The sequence below is a fragment of the Sparus aurata genome, chromosome 22 (genome assembly GCF_900880675.1).
Source record: "Sparus aurata chromosome 22, fSpaAur1.1, whole genome shotgun sequence".
NCBI classification, from domain to species: Eukaryota; Metazoa; Chordata; class Actinopteri; order Spariformes; family Sparidae; genus Sparus; species Sparus aurata.
In genome coordinates, this window is record NC_044208.1 from 21,757,846 (window position 1) to 21,774,014 (window position 16,169).

The 16,169-nt window shown below is 40.4% G+C and overlaps 3 protein-coding genes across 5 annotated transcripts in view; all 3 read left to right on the forward strand.

Annotated features, from left to right (window-relative positions):
• Positions 1 to 200: 200 nt before the first annotated feature.
• Positions 201 to 2,497, forward strand: LOC115573558 (scavenger receptor cysteine-rich type 1 protein M130-like). Its single transcript, XM_030404374.1, has 4 exons — positions 201 to 451; positions 528 to 839; positions 1,219 to 1,509; positions 2,099 to 2,497. The coding sequence occupies exons 2-4, from the start codon at positions 545 to 547 to the stop codon at positions 2,134 to 2,136; spliced, it is 624 nt and encodes a 207-aa protein (XP_030260234.1). The 5' UTR covers positions 201 to 451; positions 528 to 544; the 3' UTR covers positions 2,137 to 2,497.
• A 2,030-nt stretch (positions 2,498 to 4,527) lies between these two features.
• Positions 4,528 to 9,163, forward strand: LOC115573556 (uncharacterized). 2 transcript variants are annotated; one of them, XM_030404373.1, is made up of 8 exons: positions 4,528 to 4,636; positions 5,341 to 5,649; positions 5,824 to 6,109; positions 6,784 to 7,092; positions 7,198 to 7,491; positions 7,602 to 7,928; positions 8,031 to 8,139; positions 8,532 to 9,163. In XM_030404373.1, exons 4-8 carry the CDS (start codon positions 6,882 to 6,884, stop codon positions 8,551 to 8,553), a joined length of 963 nt encoding a protein of 320 aa, XP_030260233.1. In that variant the 5' UTR covers positions 4,528 to 4,636; positions 5,341 to 5,649; positions 5,824 to 6,109; positions 6,784 to 6,881; the 3' UTR covers positions 8,554 to 9,163. The 2 variants fall into 2 exon arrangements, with proteins under 2 accessions (XP_030260233.1, XP_030260232.1); XM_030404372.1 differs by having other exon boundaries at positions 6,789 to 7,092.
• Positions 9,164 to 13,827: 4,664 nt separating this feature from the next.
• Positions 13,828 to 16,169, forward strand: part of rps12 (ribosomal protein S12) — a 37,543-nt gene continuing 35,201 nt past the window's right edge. The window contains exons 1-3 of one of the 2 annotated variants that reach the window (XM_030404366.1): positions 13,828 to 13,891; positions 14,211 to 14,237; positions 14,377 to 14,688. In XM_030404366.1, coding sequence (XP_030260226.1) covers positions 13,843 to 13,891; positions 14,211 to 14,237; positions 14,377 to 14,688 — 388 coding nt within the window. In that variant the 5' untranslated portion in view covers positions 13,828 to 13,842. The remainder of the gene's footprint in view (positions 13,892 to 14,210; positions 14,238 to 14,376; positions 14,689 to 16,169) is intronic. The other variant, XM_030404367.1, reaches the window with a different exon arrangement.

The following is a 16,169-nucleotide window of genomic DNA, read 5'->3' on the forward strand; positions in this document are numbered from 1 at the left end:
ATGCAGTACACAGATTTAAAGGCCCTGAAACACGTGGTTATATGTAAATATACAGACATTTTGGTTCTTGGCTTGGATTTCTTCCCTTCCACTTTAAGGGATTAGGTAACACCAAAGACTATCTCGATTTAATTATATCTCTTCCTTAATGATTTGCAGAACATGTGAGTGATCAATGGAAGCAATCGGTGTAATGGCAGATTGGAAGTCTACCATGAGGGCCATTGGAAACGAATATGCAGCGGTGACTGGGGCAAGGCAGAAGCTGACGTGGTGTGCCAAGAGATTAACTGTGGCACCGCTGTCACTCCGACTGACGATCTACATTTTGGAGAGGCACGTGAAGCGGTTGGAATCAAGACCTCCTGTTTTGGAAATGAGAGCTCGATCTCACAGTGCAAGCTTCAAGAATTTAAGGAAAGCTGTGTTGATGCTACGGTTTTCTGTGCAAGTGAGTCAAAAACTACATCTGTAATTTTGTAGTGAACTGTATATGGTTAGACTGTCTTTTCTTGTCCACCTGATAGACAGTAAACCAATTCTGATGAACGGGACTAATCGATGCAATGGCCAAGTGGAACTCTTCCACAATGGACAGTGGGGAACAGTTTGTGATGACAGATGGGGCATGCAGGAAGCAGCTGTCGTGTGCCGCGAGATGAACTGTGGGAATGCTCTCTATGTCAGGAACAAAGCCTTCTTCGGCAGAGGTCGGGATCAGGTTTGGTTAGACGATGTTGAGTGTTCTGGTCATGAGAAATCCCTTGTTGACTGCCGCAACAGAGGTTTGGGAGAACACAACTGTGACCACAGTGAAGATGCTGGTGTTGTATGCTCAGGTAACACATGTTGAACTGTCTGTTGTTAAAATGTCAAGTTCTTGAATGAAATACATGTATCTACTGTATAGGCATGTTGAGCCCTTGCTATTTCCTAAGATCTTTTATCAAACATTACGTACACGTTTCTTTTAGTTAGAGTATAATTTCAAATCCTGTACCATGTTAGAAAATCCTCCTGCAGCCTGTTCCTCGTTTGGTGGTTGTTCTTGGTGTTAAATCACAGATTTATAAGCAGTACTATCTCTTTTCCTATCCACAAACCCTTTCATCCTCAAAAGCAGCGGGAAATACTACATCTCACTGCTGAACTAATAACATTCTTCTCCAACATTTTAAATACAATAGTTAAACATGACCCTAACTGCTTCTTTTCCAGCCTCAGTCAGACTGTTCAATGGGACTAACCACTGCTCTGGCAGGGTGGAGGTCTCCCAGGGTGGCCAGTGGTGGAAAATTTGTAATAGTAACTGGGGCCAAAAAGAGTCTACAAGGCTGTGCAAGGAACTCGGCTGCGGACCTCCAAAAAATTCTAACGAAAGCTTCCATTTTGGTGACACCAGACTGAAAGGGTATAGGACCACATGCAGCAGAAATGTGAGCTCTATCTCTGACTGCACATTTCAAGAAATTACAGGGACATGTGAAGGTGTTTCTCTTTCATGTACAGGTACAGTGTAAGGTAGGTGATGTTTGTCTTCTCTCAAATATGCTGGAACTAGATGCCACTCAAAGAAATGAATAAATACAATTTAAAAAACTCAACAGCAATGTCTATTTCCAGAAATCATGACCCGGATCCTCAAGATAATCCACAGACCTTGTTGTGAGCAGTGTCATCAAGGAGCTATTTTCTTTCTACTGATCTATACCTGCAAACAGTATCACAGAAGAAAAAAATGTGTCTACTTATGGACAAAGGCTCATGCTTGTGACAGCTGGTGACAACCGAGCTTTAACATTTACAAGTCTCTCATTTATGAGGGGATGCACACTTCCCTCTGTGAGGTGACACTGAAAGAAATACATGAAACTGCTCACAACAACATTTGTCAATTACCTTGATTAAGCTGGTAATAAGACTGTTGTCTTTGTTGTTGATTTATTCCAGATGTATTTCTTTGGCGCTTTGAACACCACAAACTGAGTGCCATCTAGTTCAATTATCTTTGAAAGAATGCCAACATCTCAAATACATAGCAATACAGATAAGAGCTAAAGTACTGGATAACTTCAGACATCATTGGACCTTTCCTCAGATATTCCACCGATAAGGCTTGTTGATGGCACCGACTGATGCTCTGGCAGGGTGGAGGTTATGCATGATGGCCAGTGGGGAACAGTGTGTGATGATGAGTGGGACCTCAGAGATGCAGAGGTGGTGTGCAGAGTCATTGTCTGCGGAACAGCTCGGACGGCCAAAACGCATGCCTTCTTTGGTCCAGGCCAGGGAGACATCTGGCTGGATGATGTCGGCTGCCTCGGGAACGAGACATCCCTCATGCACTGCAGACATTGGACCCTCAGGCAAAATAACTGTGGCCATGGCGAAGATGCTGGCGTGGTGTGCACAAGTATCATCTTTTTTGGGTTCTTCATTCTTCTTTACTAGCACAGTTATGACCAGGGCCTAGGGGAAACCTATGGAGCAGGAACAGTCTCATAATGGATAAATGCACACAGAAAGGAATAAATGTACGAAAAAGGACTCACAAATGTATTTGGGGAGTTGTATATATATATGACTCGATACACAAATGCATTGTCAATGCACACACAAATATGCTTCAATCCATATATAAGTTAAAAAAAAGATTCACATATAAAAATAAGATTTGCAAACATATTTGTGATGCGCACACAAATATTTTTGCAAATCTTACTTTTATATGTGAATCTTGAGATGAGTCTCAAAAATCTGCACACAAATGCAGGGAGGTTTACAAATTAAAAGCATTGAGACAAATGCGCGTTTGACAATTCATATATCAATATGTATGTGATGAAAATGGCAAATTAATGATTTGTACATTTGTGAATTTTTATTGCACATATTTAAAACAATAAATATTTGTCTGCGCATCACAAATATGTTTACGAATCTTATTTTTATATGTGATCTTTTTTTTAACTTATATATGGATTGAAGCATATTTGTGTGTGCATTGAAAATGCATTTGTGTATCGAGTCATATATATATATATATATATATATATATATATACAACTCCCCAATTACATTTGTGAGTCCTTTTTCGTGCATTCATTCCTTTCTGTGTGCATTTATCCATTATGAGACTGTTCTGGCTCCATAGAAACCCTGGCGCAACATGAAAATGAGACTACACTCTTACCATACTGCAGGCACCACCAGCAGCGTAGTGTTTATGAATGGTTTTATTCAAAAATACATCATTTACACAATCACACATGTTGGCAGTCTGGGGCAGCAGAGGAGAGCCTCCAGGAACTGGAGAGGAGCTGGTCCTTAAACTCTTGGCTTCCAGGCAGCAACCAATCAGCTCCCTGGGACAACCTGCAATCACTCAGACACACTTGCAACCAATCACACATACTCTCACTCACTCAGATAAAAGAGGGTTATTCAGGGATAGGAAAAGCACAGAAATATTGATACGTCCATGGGTCGTAACAAGCACAGTATTAACTTATTTCACATAGTGTTTCTATGCCAACATTTATCCTCTGCCCATAATGCCTTCAATGAATATTTTGCAGATTATGTTATCACTGTTGGACACATTATGGACAGATTAAAAATAAATTATTGAAATAGACACAGCAAGACCGGAGATATCACCTCTTTTTAAAACATAACCTGCTTCCTACATTTCCCTCAATGCAACTTAGCCAATGAGTAACATCACTGGCGGCGACCTTTCCGATTACACACAACTTCTTCTGGAGCCACAAAAGGCTTTTTGCTACTTGTTTTACATGTGTAATAGTACTCCACAAAGACCTGCGAACATAGTTCAATGTGTAAAGTTGGTGGAGTTTCCCACAAGATGTTTTGTGTCAAAACTAGGGCTGTCAAATTTGACACGTTAATAACGCGTTAACGCAACATCTCCTTAAAGCCATTAATTTTTTTAACACGCAATTAATGCTTGGTATTAAAAAAAAAAGGAATGCGCATTGTTTGATTTACTGCTGTCGGTGGCACCTGTAGTCTTGATCCAGAGGGTGGCAGAAGAATAAGAAAGGGAATCAGAAGAAGAAGAAGCAGGGTTGGCGTTCGGGAAAAACACGGTGGACTGAAAAGCGAAAGTGAAAGTAAATGGAGAAAGGACTTATTAACGGCAAATTCACTTTCAAAACACTGCCAGATGGTTCGGTCGATAGGACAAAAGTTATCTGCACCTACTGTCGACATGAAATGAGTTACCTTTGAAGTACGTTGAGTCTCAAATATCATTTGCAAGCCAAATACACGGCAGATGCAGAGAGCCCACCGCGCCAAAAGCAGACATCACCATGTTTTCATCCCATTTAGGGTGAGGGGATATTTTTTGAGCCTTTTATTTGAAGTGCATGATTTTAAATGTTGAATAAACATTTTCATAAGGCAAGCATATTTGCCCTTTCTTATGTTGTAAAAATGTTTAAAAGTATTAAGAACATGAAAAAAAATACATTAAGGTACATTTAGAACAGAAAGAAATGTGCCAAAAAAATTGCGATTAATTTGCGATAATCTCTGTCACAGTGCACACTGACAGAATATGTCCGGACCAGCAGCGATTGTATGGAAGAGGCAGCTGTGGAATGTTCAGGTAAGACTTGGTGATGTATTAATATTTTAATTCCTTCAGTAATTCTGAACAGAGGTAGAACTACATGGTAAAGCAGCTCTTGTGCACATCTCATTCATTTGTATTTAGTAAATAATGGTTAAATGCTGAGAGCAAAATGGACACTGAAGGTGGGTATGCTTCAGGGAGTGGCTACCTTGTAATTGACAAGTTGCTACTGTGTTGTGTCCTCAGGATCTTGGTCAGATCCAGTCAGGCCTGAAACCATTATAATTGTGGTATAGTGGAGAAATGGGCTGACTGGTTTGTATTTCTTAAAACTAATGACAATTGTCTCTGCCTGACGACTAAAAGATGGCTTTGAGACTGGTCTTGACTTGAGACTTAAAGCAAGTGATGCTGAGGAAACCTGATTTCGTGCCACAGTTATATAGAAAAACACTGCTCTGACCATTTTGTTATTGCAGAACGCTGCTCAATGAGGTCACCAAAATGAGAATCATGAAAGAAATTACGTCTCCGGAGTGAAGATGATTCCAAATTCAAATGAGAGAATCCTTTCAAGAAATCATCAATTAGTCCAAAATATTATTGAAAAGTAATAAATCAACATATTAACAGTTGTTTTAAACCAGGTAATGGACAGTGCAGCTGCCACTGTGGAAGGAATTTGAATAGATATGAAGGGTCTGGATTTACTGCATTCACAGAACTGTCTTTCTCAGGTAACGTGAGGTTGTCCAGTGGGCACAGTCGTTGCGTTGGAAGAGTGGAATACTACAACAAAGGCCAGTGGGGGACTGTGTGCAGTGAATCCTGGGATATGAATGATGCAACGGTGTTGTGCAGACAGCTGGACTGTGGGAGGATACATAAGATTACCACCATGGCTGAGTACGGCAGCGGCATAGGACAGACCTGGACTGATGAAATTGAATGCAATGGATTGGAGTCGACACTGGCTCAGTGCCCACGAAGTCCGTTCATAGACGAAAATTGCAACTCCACCTCCGTTGCTGGTGTTGTCTGCACAGGTAAGAAAATCTATCAAAAATTACAAAGGATTAAACAGTCTTGTTTATTGATGTTAAGCAGTATCCCTATTTTTTTTATCATTCAGCTTGTGTCACTTGATTTTACCTAAACATATTTAGCCACTTTCAATCTTCTGATACCAGATAATCATTTTAGTTCACTTGATTTCACAGGAAGTTTGGATGTCCGGGTGGTCAACAGTAAGGATGAATGCTCTGGCAGGGTAGAGGTCCGTCATGGTGACGTGTGGCAAACAGTGTGTGACACAGACTGGACTCTGAGTAAAGCTCACTGCATTGAATGCTCCAGGTGCTGCTCATTTTGGCCAAGGCAGTGGATCAGTAGTGGAAGCCAGCGATTCATGCTTTGGCAACACGACATTTCTTCAGCAATGCTCAGCCAATGGTTTCCGAAGCTCAAGGTGTGGGCATGACCATGATGCTGGTGTCCAATGTGCAGGTACAGCCTTTTGAACATCTGTTTCACAACTGCATTCTGTTTATACACAGCAAGTAAAAACAGTAGAGTGAGAAATCTATGTGTCTATGTGTTCATCCAGGTGCAACATCAAAATCCTTAAAACACCTTAAAATCCTCCTCCAGTCAAAACTGCGTTTTGCCTCTTGTTCCTATCGTTAACTGTTTGCGCTTCACTGTGTAAAACTATGTTCATGTCGAGTTTTTTACACCAGAAGGCTTTTTTCACATTCAGTGTTCAAAATATAAATCACTGAGATCAGACTCTGAAGAGTGGTGAGATGTAGCAAGCAGCTAGTTAGCTTAGCATAAGAACTGGGAAAATGCTGAAACAGCTACTCTAAATGAATCATAAATCCTATCTAAAGAGCTAAGGTGTGTGCTTATGAGGTTCTGGTCGGTGGGATTTGTTCCTTTTGGATGGCCACTCGCTCCAGTGATATCTCACAGTATGGTATAAATATTTGAATAGAACGCTCAGCAGGAACGCTTTTAGAATATTTTTCACACTATTTCTCTCTATGGATATTTTATTTGAATACCCCCTGTAGGAGAAATTCAATAATCCAAATACACTTTTATAATTGTATATAAAAGAATGTTTCAATGATTGTCCTTTGCATTTGGACTCACTTCATTTCTGTCCTCATATGCAGTACAGATCTGGTTAGCCAGTGGCTCAAATCAGTGCTCTGGCAGAGTGGAGATCTTCTATAAAAGCCAGTGGGGAACTGTGTGTGATGATGAATGGGAAATGGCCAATGGCGATGTTGTATGTAGACAGCTTGGCTGCGGTCACGCAATTTCTGCTCCTACAAATGCCCATTTTGGTAGAGGCAGTGATCCAGTATGGTTGGATGATGTGGAGTGTACAGGCCAAGAGTCTGCTCTGTCACACTGTAATCACAACAGATTTGGAGAAAGTAACTGCTGGCATGGTGAAGATGCTGGTGTTATCTGTTTTGGTAAGAGGCCTGGCTCATTATAACTCTGTAAATTAAGTCTTTACCTTAGATAAAACTGCAACAGCTTTTATGACCAAACTAACTAAAACTTACGCTCTGTTTCAGGTGCTCTAGAGAAGCCCCAAATCACTGTTAGTCCGGCTACAGATGTAAAATGGGGTGACAAAGTTGAAATCACCTGCACCGTTGTATCAGAACGCCTGGGTGGGACATTCGTCCTGAGAAAGATGGGAGGAAATTATCGAATGGAAAAATACTCCCAAGACGAAGCTGCAACCTTTGTCTTCCCTTCAGTGGGATTCAGCCAAAAGGGGTCATACTACTGTGAATATCAGAAGAAGTTGCCCAATCAAGTCATCTATTATCCTCAAGGAAATGTAGCTGAACTCTCTGTCACAGGTCAATAATTGTGTGCTTTGTTTGTGCACTTGAACATAATTGATAGAAATTTGAATGTGCAAGACTGCAAACATAAATATGATCTCTATGAATCTTTGTCTGTTCTGCAGTGAAAATGGACATCTCCATGACATCTCCTCATGCAATGACGATCTACAGCCCGGACAAGATATCAGTCAACGAAGGCAGCAGCTTCTCTGTCACCTGCTCTACTCATTCGTCATATTCCGGAGGTTACTTCTATCTGAGAAAGTCCAATATGACCGTCACAGAGGCAAAGCCTGCATTTGGCCACTCTATCTTCAACCTGGCAACCTTTGACTTCCCTTCATTACAGTACAAGCACCAAGGAGAATATAGCTGTGTCTTTGGTGTTAACATCTCCAGCATGTCCTTCTGTTCCGTTCCCTCTAAGTCACTACAAGTCAATGTAATCGGTGAGACTCAAAAGCCCTTCAGCGTTTGTCTTTCCAGAGTGATTATGGTTGGTTTTCCCCTTCGCTAACACTGTTACTTCTTCTTTCCTTTAATCCCTGCAGTAGCCACGTCCTCTTCAACTGTCGCAGGAGTTGTGATTGGGCTACTGCTGGTGCTACTGGCGCTGGGTGGCGGTTACTGGTTCTGGAGGAGGAGAACGTCTGGGTGCTGGTAAGTGGCAGACACACACTTTTTATGTTACAGTAAACTACAAATTTTGACACCAAGAAACCATTTTCTTTCCAGTCTCCCTGCAGAGATGCACTTTTGTTTATTTTGGTTTTTACAACCCTCAACTTCACTGTTTTAGTTCAGTCCTTCAGCTGAACAAGAGGCAGACAGAGACGGACATATTTAAACATATAGCGCAACAACTTAAGATGGGGACATCAGTGTTGTTCTCAAAGCTTGTGGGGATGACTCAAAGTTTCAAAAAAAACAAACAACAAATGCATGTTTGAAAATGACATAGCTGAAGTTGATCTGGATTTCATCTGGATATGATTCACCTTGAGATATTCTTTCAAAAATAATGTCTTGGTGATTTTATGCTCACTTTTCAGGTACCTTGGTTCAGTTTATTAGCAGGTTTGGAGGAGCAAAAACAAATGATGAAGATGACAGAAGCAATGGCGCAATCGATGGAAGGTAATTAAAAAAGAGAATGAATCTGATGCATCCCTAACCCTAACCCTACCCTAACCCTAACCCTAACCCAAGTGAATGAGAATGTGTACACTCGCAGCCCAGTAGTGAAGAAGGCTGACACTGATTTAAATTACTCTGATGAGAGGGTGCCTAAAGACCTGGCTGGGAGAGTGTGTTTCGAGCTTGAAACACTTGTTCTCCCGTGATGGCAGAATGACTCAAGAAATGATGCAATTTCACTAAATTCAAAGAGAAAGTTTCAGGTCTATCACACCTGTAACCACGCCCAGAAGTGATGTCACCGTGTACTAACACAACCTTGGAGGAAACAACATTTTTTTACCTGGTGTGCCTTTTATTTCTTTAAGCTAAACCACAGGAACACTAGGGACCTGTTTTTAATTTGTTGTTCCCATCCATCCATCCATACATCTTCTACTGCTTATCCAGGCCCAGAGGAAACGAAAATTGTAAAAGAGATCTCAGTGGTGTCTCATTCATTTCTCCTAGACAACTATGAGATCTCTGTGAGACCCAAGTGAGGCTGTGGCTGATTTCTCCTGTTCCTCAATTCTTTCTCCTGAGAAACAGGTGCAGAAAATCTCAACTTGGGCTCCCTGTAAGTTTCAAAGGAGATCTCATCAAACTCTCAATGAAGTTTCAGAATGTGTCCTCAGGGCTGGAAAGGAGCAAGGATTGAGCGGCAAAGTCTCAAGTCTCACCTATTGCTCCTAAGGAATTTTAGGAGAAACAAATGAGAAATGTTTGAGACCAAAAAAGAGTACAACAAGACTGAAATGAGAACTCTCATTGAGCACCTTTACGGCTCCATAGCCATAAAGGAGCAAGTTTTGAGCAGTAAAATTTTACCCTGGGGGGCTGGGTCATGGGTGCAGCGGTCTGAGCAGGGATACCCTGTTGTTCCCTCCTATTTTAATGCAAACAAATATTTCAGAAATCTACCAACTTTACAGGAACTCAAATAAATGCTGTGTGACTTGCTGTATCAAATTATATGTAGAAAAAGAGATTTGGATAATCCAGTTGAATAATAACATACATGATGCTTGTGTAAATGGGCAACCCTTGTAACATTTATTTTACTTGTTCCTGCAGTGATTTTGTTTGATCCTGCGAGATTGTGATAATCCCAAAGTTTAAGTCTATTGATCTGCAGGAAAATACTGATTACATTGTCTTTGTGTTACATGATAATCTGCTTTTTTGGTGTAAGTGAGTGCACTTGAATAAATGTGTATTTTCTTACCTTATCATTTGGCGTTTTTATTTTTGAAAGTGAGTGACAAATGCTATTTTTTTTTTTTTTTAATCCAAGCTGTTTGCAGGTTGCATAGTGATGAGGTAATGGAAAGACCATAAAGCAGCTTATTCTCCTGGCTGTGAGACCCATCTATTCATCCTCTGCACTGCACCACAAAAAAAAGGTTTTATTTTATGAGTTATCTGATAGAATCTTACCTGGTGACAGGTATTAATAATAACTGTAATAACTCTTTAGAAATATGTATTGACTTCCATTATAACTAAGATAAGACTTAGTGTCAAAGAAAGTTGAATATTTTGAAAAAGTTTAGTGGGACTTGAAAGACAATTAGCACTTGAATATTTCTGTGTTAAGTAAGTAAGTTTCTTTTTGGAGGAGTTAACGAGTAGCTAGTTTAATTGTGATGTTCAATACCAATCCACAAAAGTTAAGTGAGTGTAAAACGAAAATAAAGGAGGCAGAGCGGTCTGTGACACTGCCCATGGTCCTGCGCATTTGACTCCTTCTCTTTACTCATTGTCGCAGAGTGCAGGATTTCATAATCAAAGGTACTGTAAAAAGCCCACTCAGATTGTTACACAACTGTACTGTGAGGACAAAACAAGCTTTCCCTTACAGCCAAATTATTTTTATTTCAAATCATTTAATCAAACAGATCAATAAATTGTCAATTGTGAATAAATGTTCACAGGACAACATGTTTTCTTACAGGCTTGCAGGTGAGTATACATGCTGTGATATTTTGGCGTATCGATGAGCAAAATCCCATACCACCCTCTTCAAGTCCAGACTGCGTGCGCGTTTATTTTCAATACAAAGTATGACCAGCCCCGACAATCTCTCCTGTGCCATGGTGCTTCTCAGATATGTCTTAGTTAGTTTTGAGAAGGATCTTTCGCGCTTGCAAAAGTTACAGGTAGAGTAAGAAATAGTTTCATAGCCGTTGCTACATCAGGCACACTTGGTAATATGGAGTGGTGCTTTATAAATAGAGTGTGTGCCAAATCTTGAACTGAGCCAAGCTCGATTTCTTTTATGGTGGACACAAATGCACTTCTAAGTGAAAGAACTTGTTCTGAAAAATCCGCAGACAAGTCATCTTTGTATTGGTCTGCTAAGGCACTTGCTGATATATATAGTTCACCATCGGATTTTAACAAAAACCCATAAACCCATAAAAACCCAAACCTCTGCGCCACCTCTTGCATGGCCTGAAACCTGTGTGTTATCTGCGCAATGGCAACGTCTAGAGCTGCGTAAAATACTGACACTTTGAAGTGCTCCTCTGCATTTGATAGCCTTTCACCCATGCATTGCTCATCAAAATGTCTTTTAAAAGTTTGTATTTTATTTTAAATATTTGTTTTATTTTTATGCCCAAAATACAGACAATTTCTTGACTACATTGCGGTTTTAAAAAAAAGGAAAAAAAAGGTGTTTTACATGCGGGGGCAGGGCCCATATGGGATGCGAGGGTATACTTTACGGCCCTGGGTCTTTCTACTGTTTTTAATAGAATACATGTCGAAAAGGATCAGCAAATGATCACAACCTGTTTAATGTTTTTGCACAGCGTCTTGACATTCAATAAACAAAGAAAAGTTTGTGCGGCAGTATAAGAAAGGCTTGATAATGTCAAGAAAAGTCTGTTACCAGCTCTTACTAATTAAAATGTAGTGTCACTTTTATCAAACACATTTTCTTTCGTGACTTAGATTTGTTTTCTCATTTTAAGTCATGTGAATGCAGCACCTGGCTAATTTGTTTATATGGGTTTATTACATTTATTTTAGTTGGAAAAATGCTCATAATGTATTGCTGCTGTTAATATTTGTATGGTTAATGTGGCAAACGATAACAAAATGTCCTATGTTTGAAAGGCCGTTAAACGCCATTGTATAAGGGGTGGGACTAGAGGGAAAGCGGGGGAAATGAGGAGAGAAGGAGCTGCTGAGGGAAGCGGAAAGACGTTAAGTCCAAGCAAACTTTCAAATGACTTCATGGAAAAAGTATTATTTACCGTTACCAGCTGGGAGTTTATGCGAGTGTTCGCTTATTTTGTTAAGAGTGTAACTGATCGTGTTTTAGAAGTGAGGGCTCCGTACTGGCGCAAGATGAAGGCAATGGTGGGACTGTTGCCAGCGGTTAGCATCGTCAGCTGCCAATCAGGAGAAGCCGCGGACAAGGTTGGACATTGGAAGTTGGAAGTTACCAGGTGCTGCTGCCAGACCAGGCATCGGTTCAGGACCAAGCCTCGGGATGGGTGTCCGGTCACAAGAGGTTTTGGAGGAAATTGTGATCCTTGGGTGTGAGTATCCTGACCAGCAGTTTTAAGGTGAATATCTATATCAGCTCCAGCATGCCCGCCATCACTGGTACCAACTGAAACACTACAAAAAACTTTGTGGTATTCTTAATTTGAAAGTTTCTAATGTGTGTGTATTTGTTGGTTATGAGGTGATTCAAAAAAAAAGGAAAAAGATATGAACCAAAAGGGTTAGACCTCATTCGAAGGGGTTTTTCATGCTCATGATGTTACAGTTACATTTTGTCCAGGGAATAGTGACTGTGAAACTACTGCTGGTGAGTAAGAAGAAATTGTAGATTCAGTGTTTAGGCGTTAAGATCGTGTCCAACTGGCTGCAAAGTGGAACATAAAGCAAACCAATCCGAGTGTCCTCTCCCATTACATTTAAGAGCCAGCTGTTCCAAGGCCTGGCACACATTAACCGGTGGCACTCAGTTTCAATGAGTGACTGGGATGTGATTCTCAGGTTTTGGACACTCTGCCCACAATTATGTCCCATCGTTTGATACCAGCTGGGGAATAACGGCTCCCTTTTCTCTGTTTTATCTGGTTATGTAACAGCAATTACAAAAACATTTTTGTCTTTCTACCGAATACAGAACTTTTATGCAGCGTTAAGTACAACTACAACTTTAGATTATTAATATTAGATATAAGTAAACTAAGTAAAGTAACCAGTAGGGTTAACGCTAACTAAACTAACTAAAGTTTTAAAATAAATGTAGTGGGATAAAAGTTTAATTTGCCACAGAGATGCGATGGGGTAGAACTAATATTTTAGTGGAGAGGGTATCTATGCTATGAATGTCCTTTGTGAGGGAAGCGCCGTCTCATGGTGAAACCCTGCAATTGAATGAATGGTTGTATTTACTGTTGAATCTAGGCAGGCCCCCAGGAGGATAGGGGGGACTCCCAGTGTCTGGGAATCGACTGGGAACTGGCTGGCAGCAAGATTGGAGGAGAAATTCGATGCGGCTTTAACTGTAGTTCCGTTGCTAGTTTCGCCAATTGGTGATTCCTCCTCTATCTTCAAATTTGTTGCAATTTTCGTCCTGTCTTTCTTTTGTTTCCCCCTATGATTATACTGCTGCTTGCTTCCTGTGCCATACCAGAAGTTTGCTCATAACTCTCCTTTTGAACTACATTTCCCTTTTAATTTTCGCAGCACATTATTTGTAGTGTCCTCTAATCAGGGTTTCTGGCATTCCAGTTCCAGCATTATGTTACTTGTTGCTGTACTCCCCTGTCTTTAATGATTGATGCAAATGTCAACATAGGTCCAGGTTGCAGTCCAAGTCCAGGCAGCCCCTTTAATTGATGATAATCACTGGATCTGTACATAGGATTTCTATCCTTTGGATGTTTTAGATGTGATATTTGTTTTGTTTGAATTGTGATGTCATTTTAGTAGCAGCAATCAGACTGGTTGAATTTAAAAGGTAAGAGGAGGACTTAGACACCGTCGCGGATTTTGGTAGAGATAAGTATTGCATGATTTCCAGATATAAAGCTTTTCTCGTTGCTGTGCAAAGGACACAATTTGCACAATTTATTTTTTTTGAATGAAGAGTAACAATTCTTACTTCTATTTTACTTTACCTCTACAGCGTTTGACCTACTTTGAAGACACAATATGATCTTCACTTCTGCTGGAAAATGGCATTTTGTTTATTTGTCATTAGGTGAGTTTCAGTGTTTCCACTTTCACTTCCACAATTTCTCATTTTTCACTTGACTTCTAAAATCAAATAATATGATCACAGCATAGTCAAATTGTTTGGTTGCATGGCCACAGTTAATGTTGAACAATTATATCTGTGTTTGAGACCTCTGTGAAAATGAAATGGTGCATTCAAGAGGCTGATCTTGATTCATAATAAAGTCACAAATTACAGCACTGACTGCTCTTGATTTATTGGACAAGATTATTGAGATATTTATGACAAATCTCTGCGTTATCAGGCTTACTTAGAACATTTTACCATATTGTTTCTGCTGCAGGTCTACTGAGCCTATCGTTGCTTACAGGTCAGTAAGTAAAATGTTTCATGCCTGAAAACACGTGTATAATATTTAGATATTCTGTGTTCTACACCATGATATAATGAAAGGGACTTTCTTTTACTGAACAACCTACAGCTATTGTGCTTCCCTTTTCAATTTCCAGAATGTGATAAAATCAAGCTGGTTGGTCCTTCACGTTGCTCGGGTCGAGTGGAGGTCCACCACTCTGACAGTTGGGGAACGGTGTGTGATGATCAGTGGAACACTGCCAACGCTGAGGTGGTGTGCAGAGAGATAGACTGTGGGACAGTTCTTGAGGCCAAGAAAGGGGCTTTTTTTGGAGAAGGAAATGAAGAAATCTGGCTCGATGATGTGCAGTGTGCTGGTCATGAGTCGTCTCTCCTCAAATGTGAACACAGACCATTTGGGCAAAATAACTGTGGCCATGCTGAAGATGCTGGAGTTGTCTGTTCGGGTAAAGCTGAGTTCAATCTAGTGTCTGACCGATAGGGATTTTTTGGCATGATAACGATAGCCGATATTAAAGGGGGTGCAATCATTGATAGCCGATATGCAACCGATATAGTGAGTTTTTGAGCTGGAATGAAAACAGGCCTTGGATTGTGCATAGATTTTGCACTGATATGATTATGCAATAGTATAGTCACAGTGACAGTAGTACAGACAGATGCTTTCTTAAACCAATGTCTTTATTCAAGACTTTTAACATTTAACAGACTTTTTTTTAAATGACATTTAACATTTGAACTTGTTCAGTCAAGCTGAGAAAAAGTGCAGATTGGCACACAAACAAAAATAAAATAAATAATGTAGCAGAACTTTCAATAAATAAATAAAAATAAATAAACAGATCGGCTGACTGGTCAGGTGATCGGGAGGTTTCGTGGTGTAGAGTGGGGGAGGGACTTCACTGAAATGTGATCTGAGCCAAAGTCTCTGGCTGAGCTCAGCGCGCCCCACTGGACAAAATAAATCAGTACACCAGCGTGTGCTTTCGTCATTGTCACACTTTTTTTTCTATCGGCGCAACATTTTACCGATACTATAGAACCCCCGATAGAAATTGGGCCGTTCTATCGGGCCCCGATATATCGGGGGCCGATAATCGGTCGGTCACTAGTTCAATCCCTTATCTCAGTTTATGTTTGCTGTACTTGACCCATTTAAAACACTTAATCAAATATTGACCATGGTACATTTGTTACGGGAATAGTTGGACATTTTTGGGAACAAGCTTGTTTGCCCTCTTGCTAAGTGTTGAGAAGATTGAACATCCGTCAACAACATTGTTGTTGGCACCGCCGTGTAAAGACAACTGGATCATTCCTGTTCTCAGAGTTGCAAATAACAACGACACAGGACAAATCAAGAGTTTATTTGATGATTAAGTCTATCATAAAAATGTATCGCCATTTAAAGGGATATTCCGTTGTAAGTTTAATCTATGGTCTAACACACCATGAAACTGTGTTAGACCCCCTCTTGAGAGATAAAGTTTGCAGACCGCTAGCTAACGTAGTTTTAGCATCCTCAGAAACGACAGCACAACAATACATTGCAGTAAATGAGTCCAAATATAAATCCACCATCAAAAAGCCACAAATTATGCTCAGCACAGCACCAAACTTCAGCAACATTAGAAATAGGGTCCCAGCACATATTTCGAGGCATCAAACATTTGATATAGTTGCCGTATTTGTCGGAAAATATAAACGAAATGCACCACCCGAGAAGCCTTCCTTGTTGTGGGGAAGCCCTGTGAGTCGATTACCCAGTGCAGTAGAGTCCCGCAGTAATGATCATCATTGAGCTGCGGAACTCTACTGCACTCGGTGAAAATAAAGTTTGGTGCTGAGCACTATTTGTGGCTTTTTGATGGCGTTTTTTTTTTTCGGACCCATTTACTGCAATGTAATGTTGTCGTGCGGTCGTTTC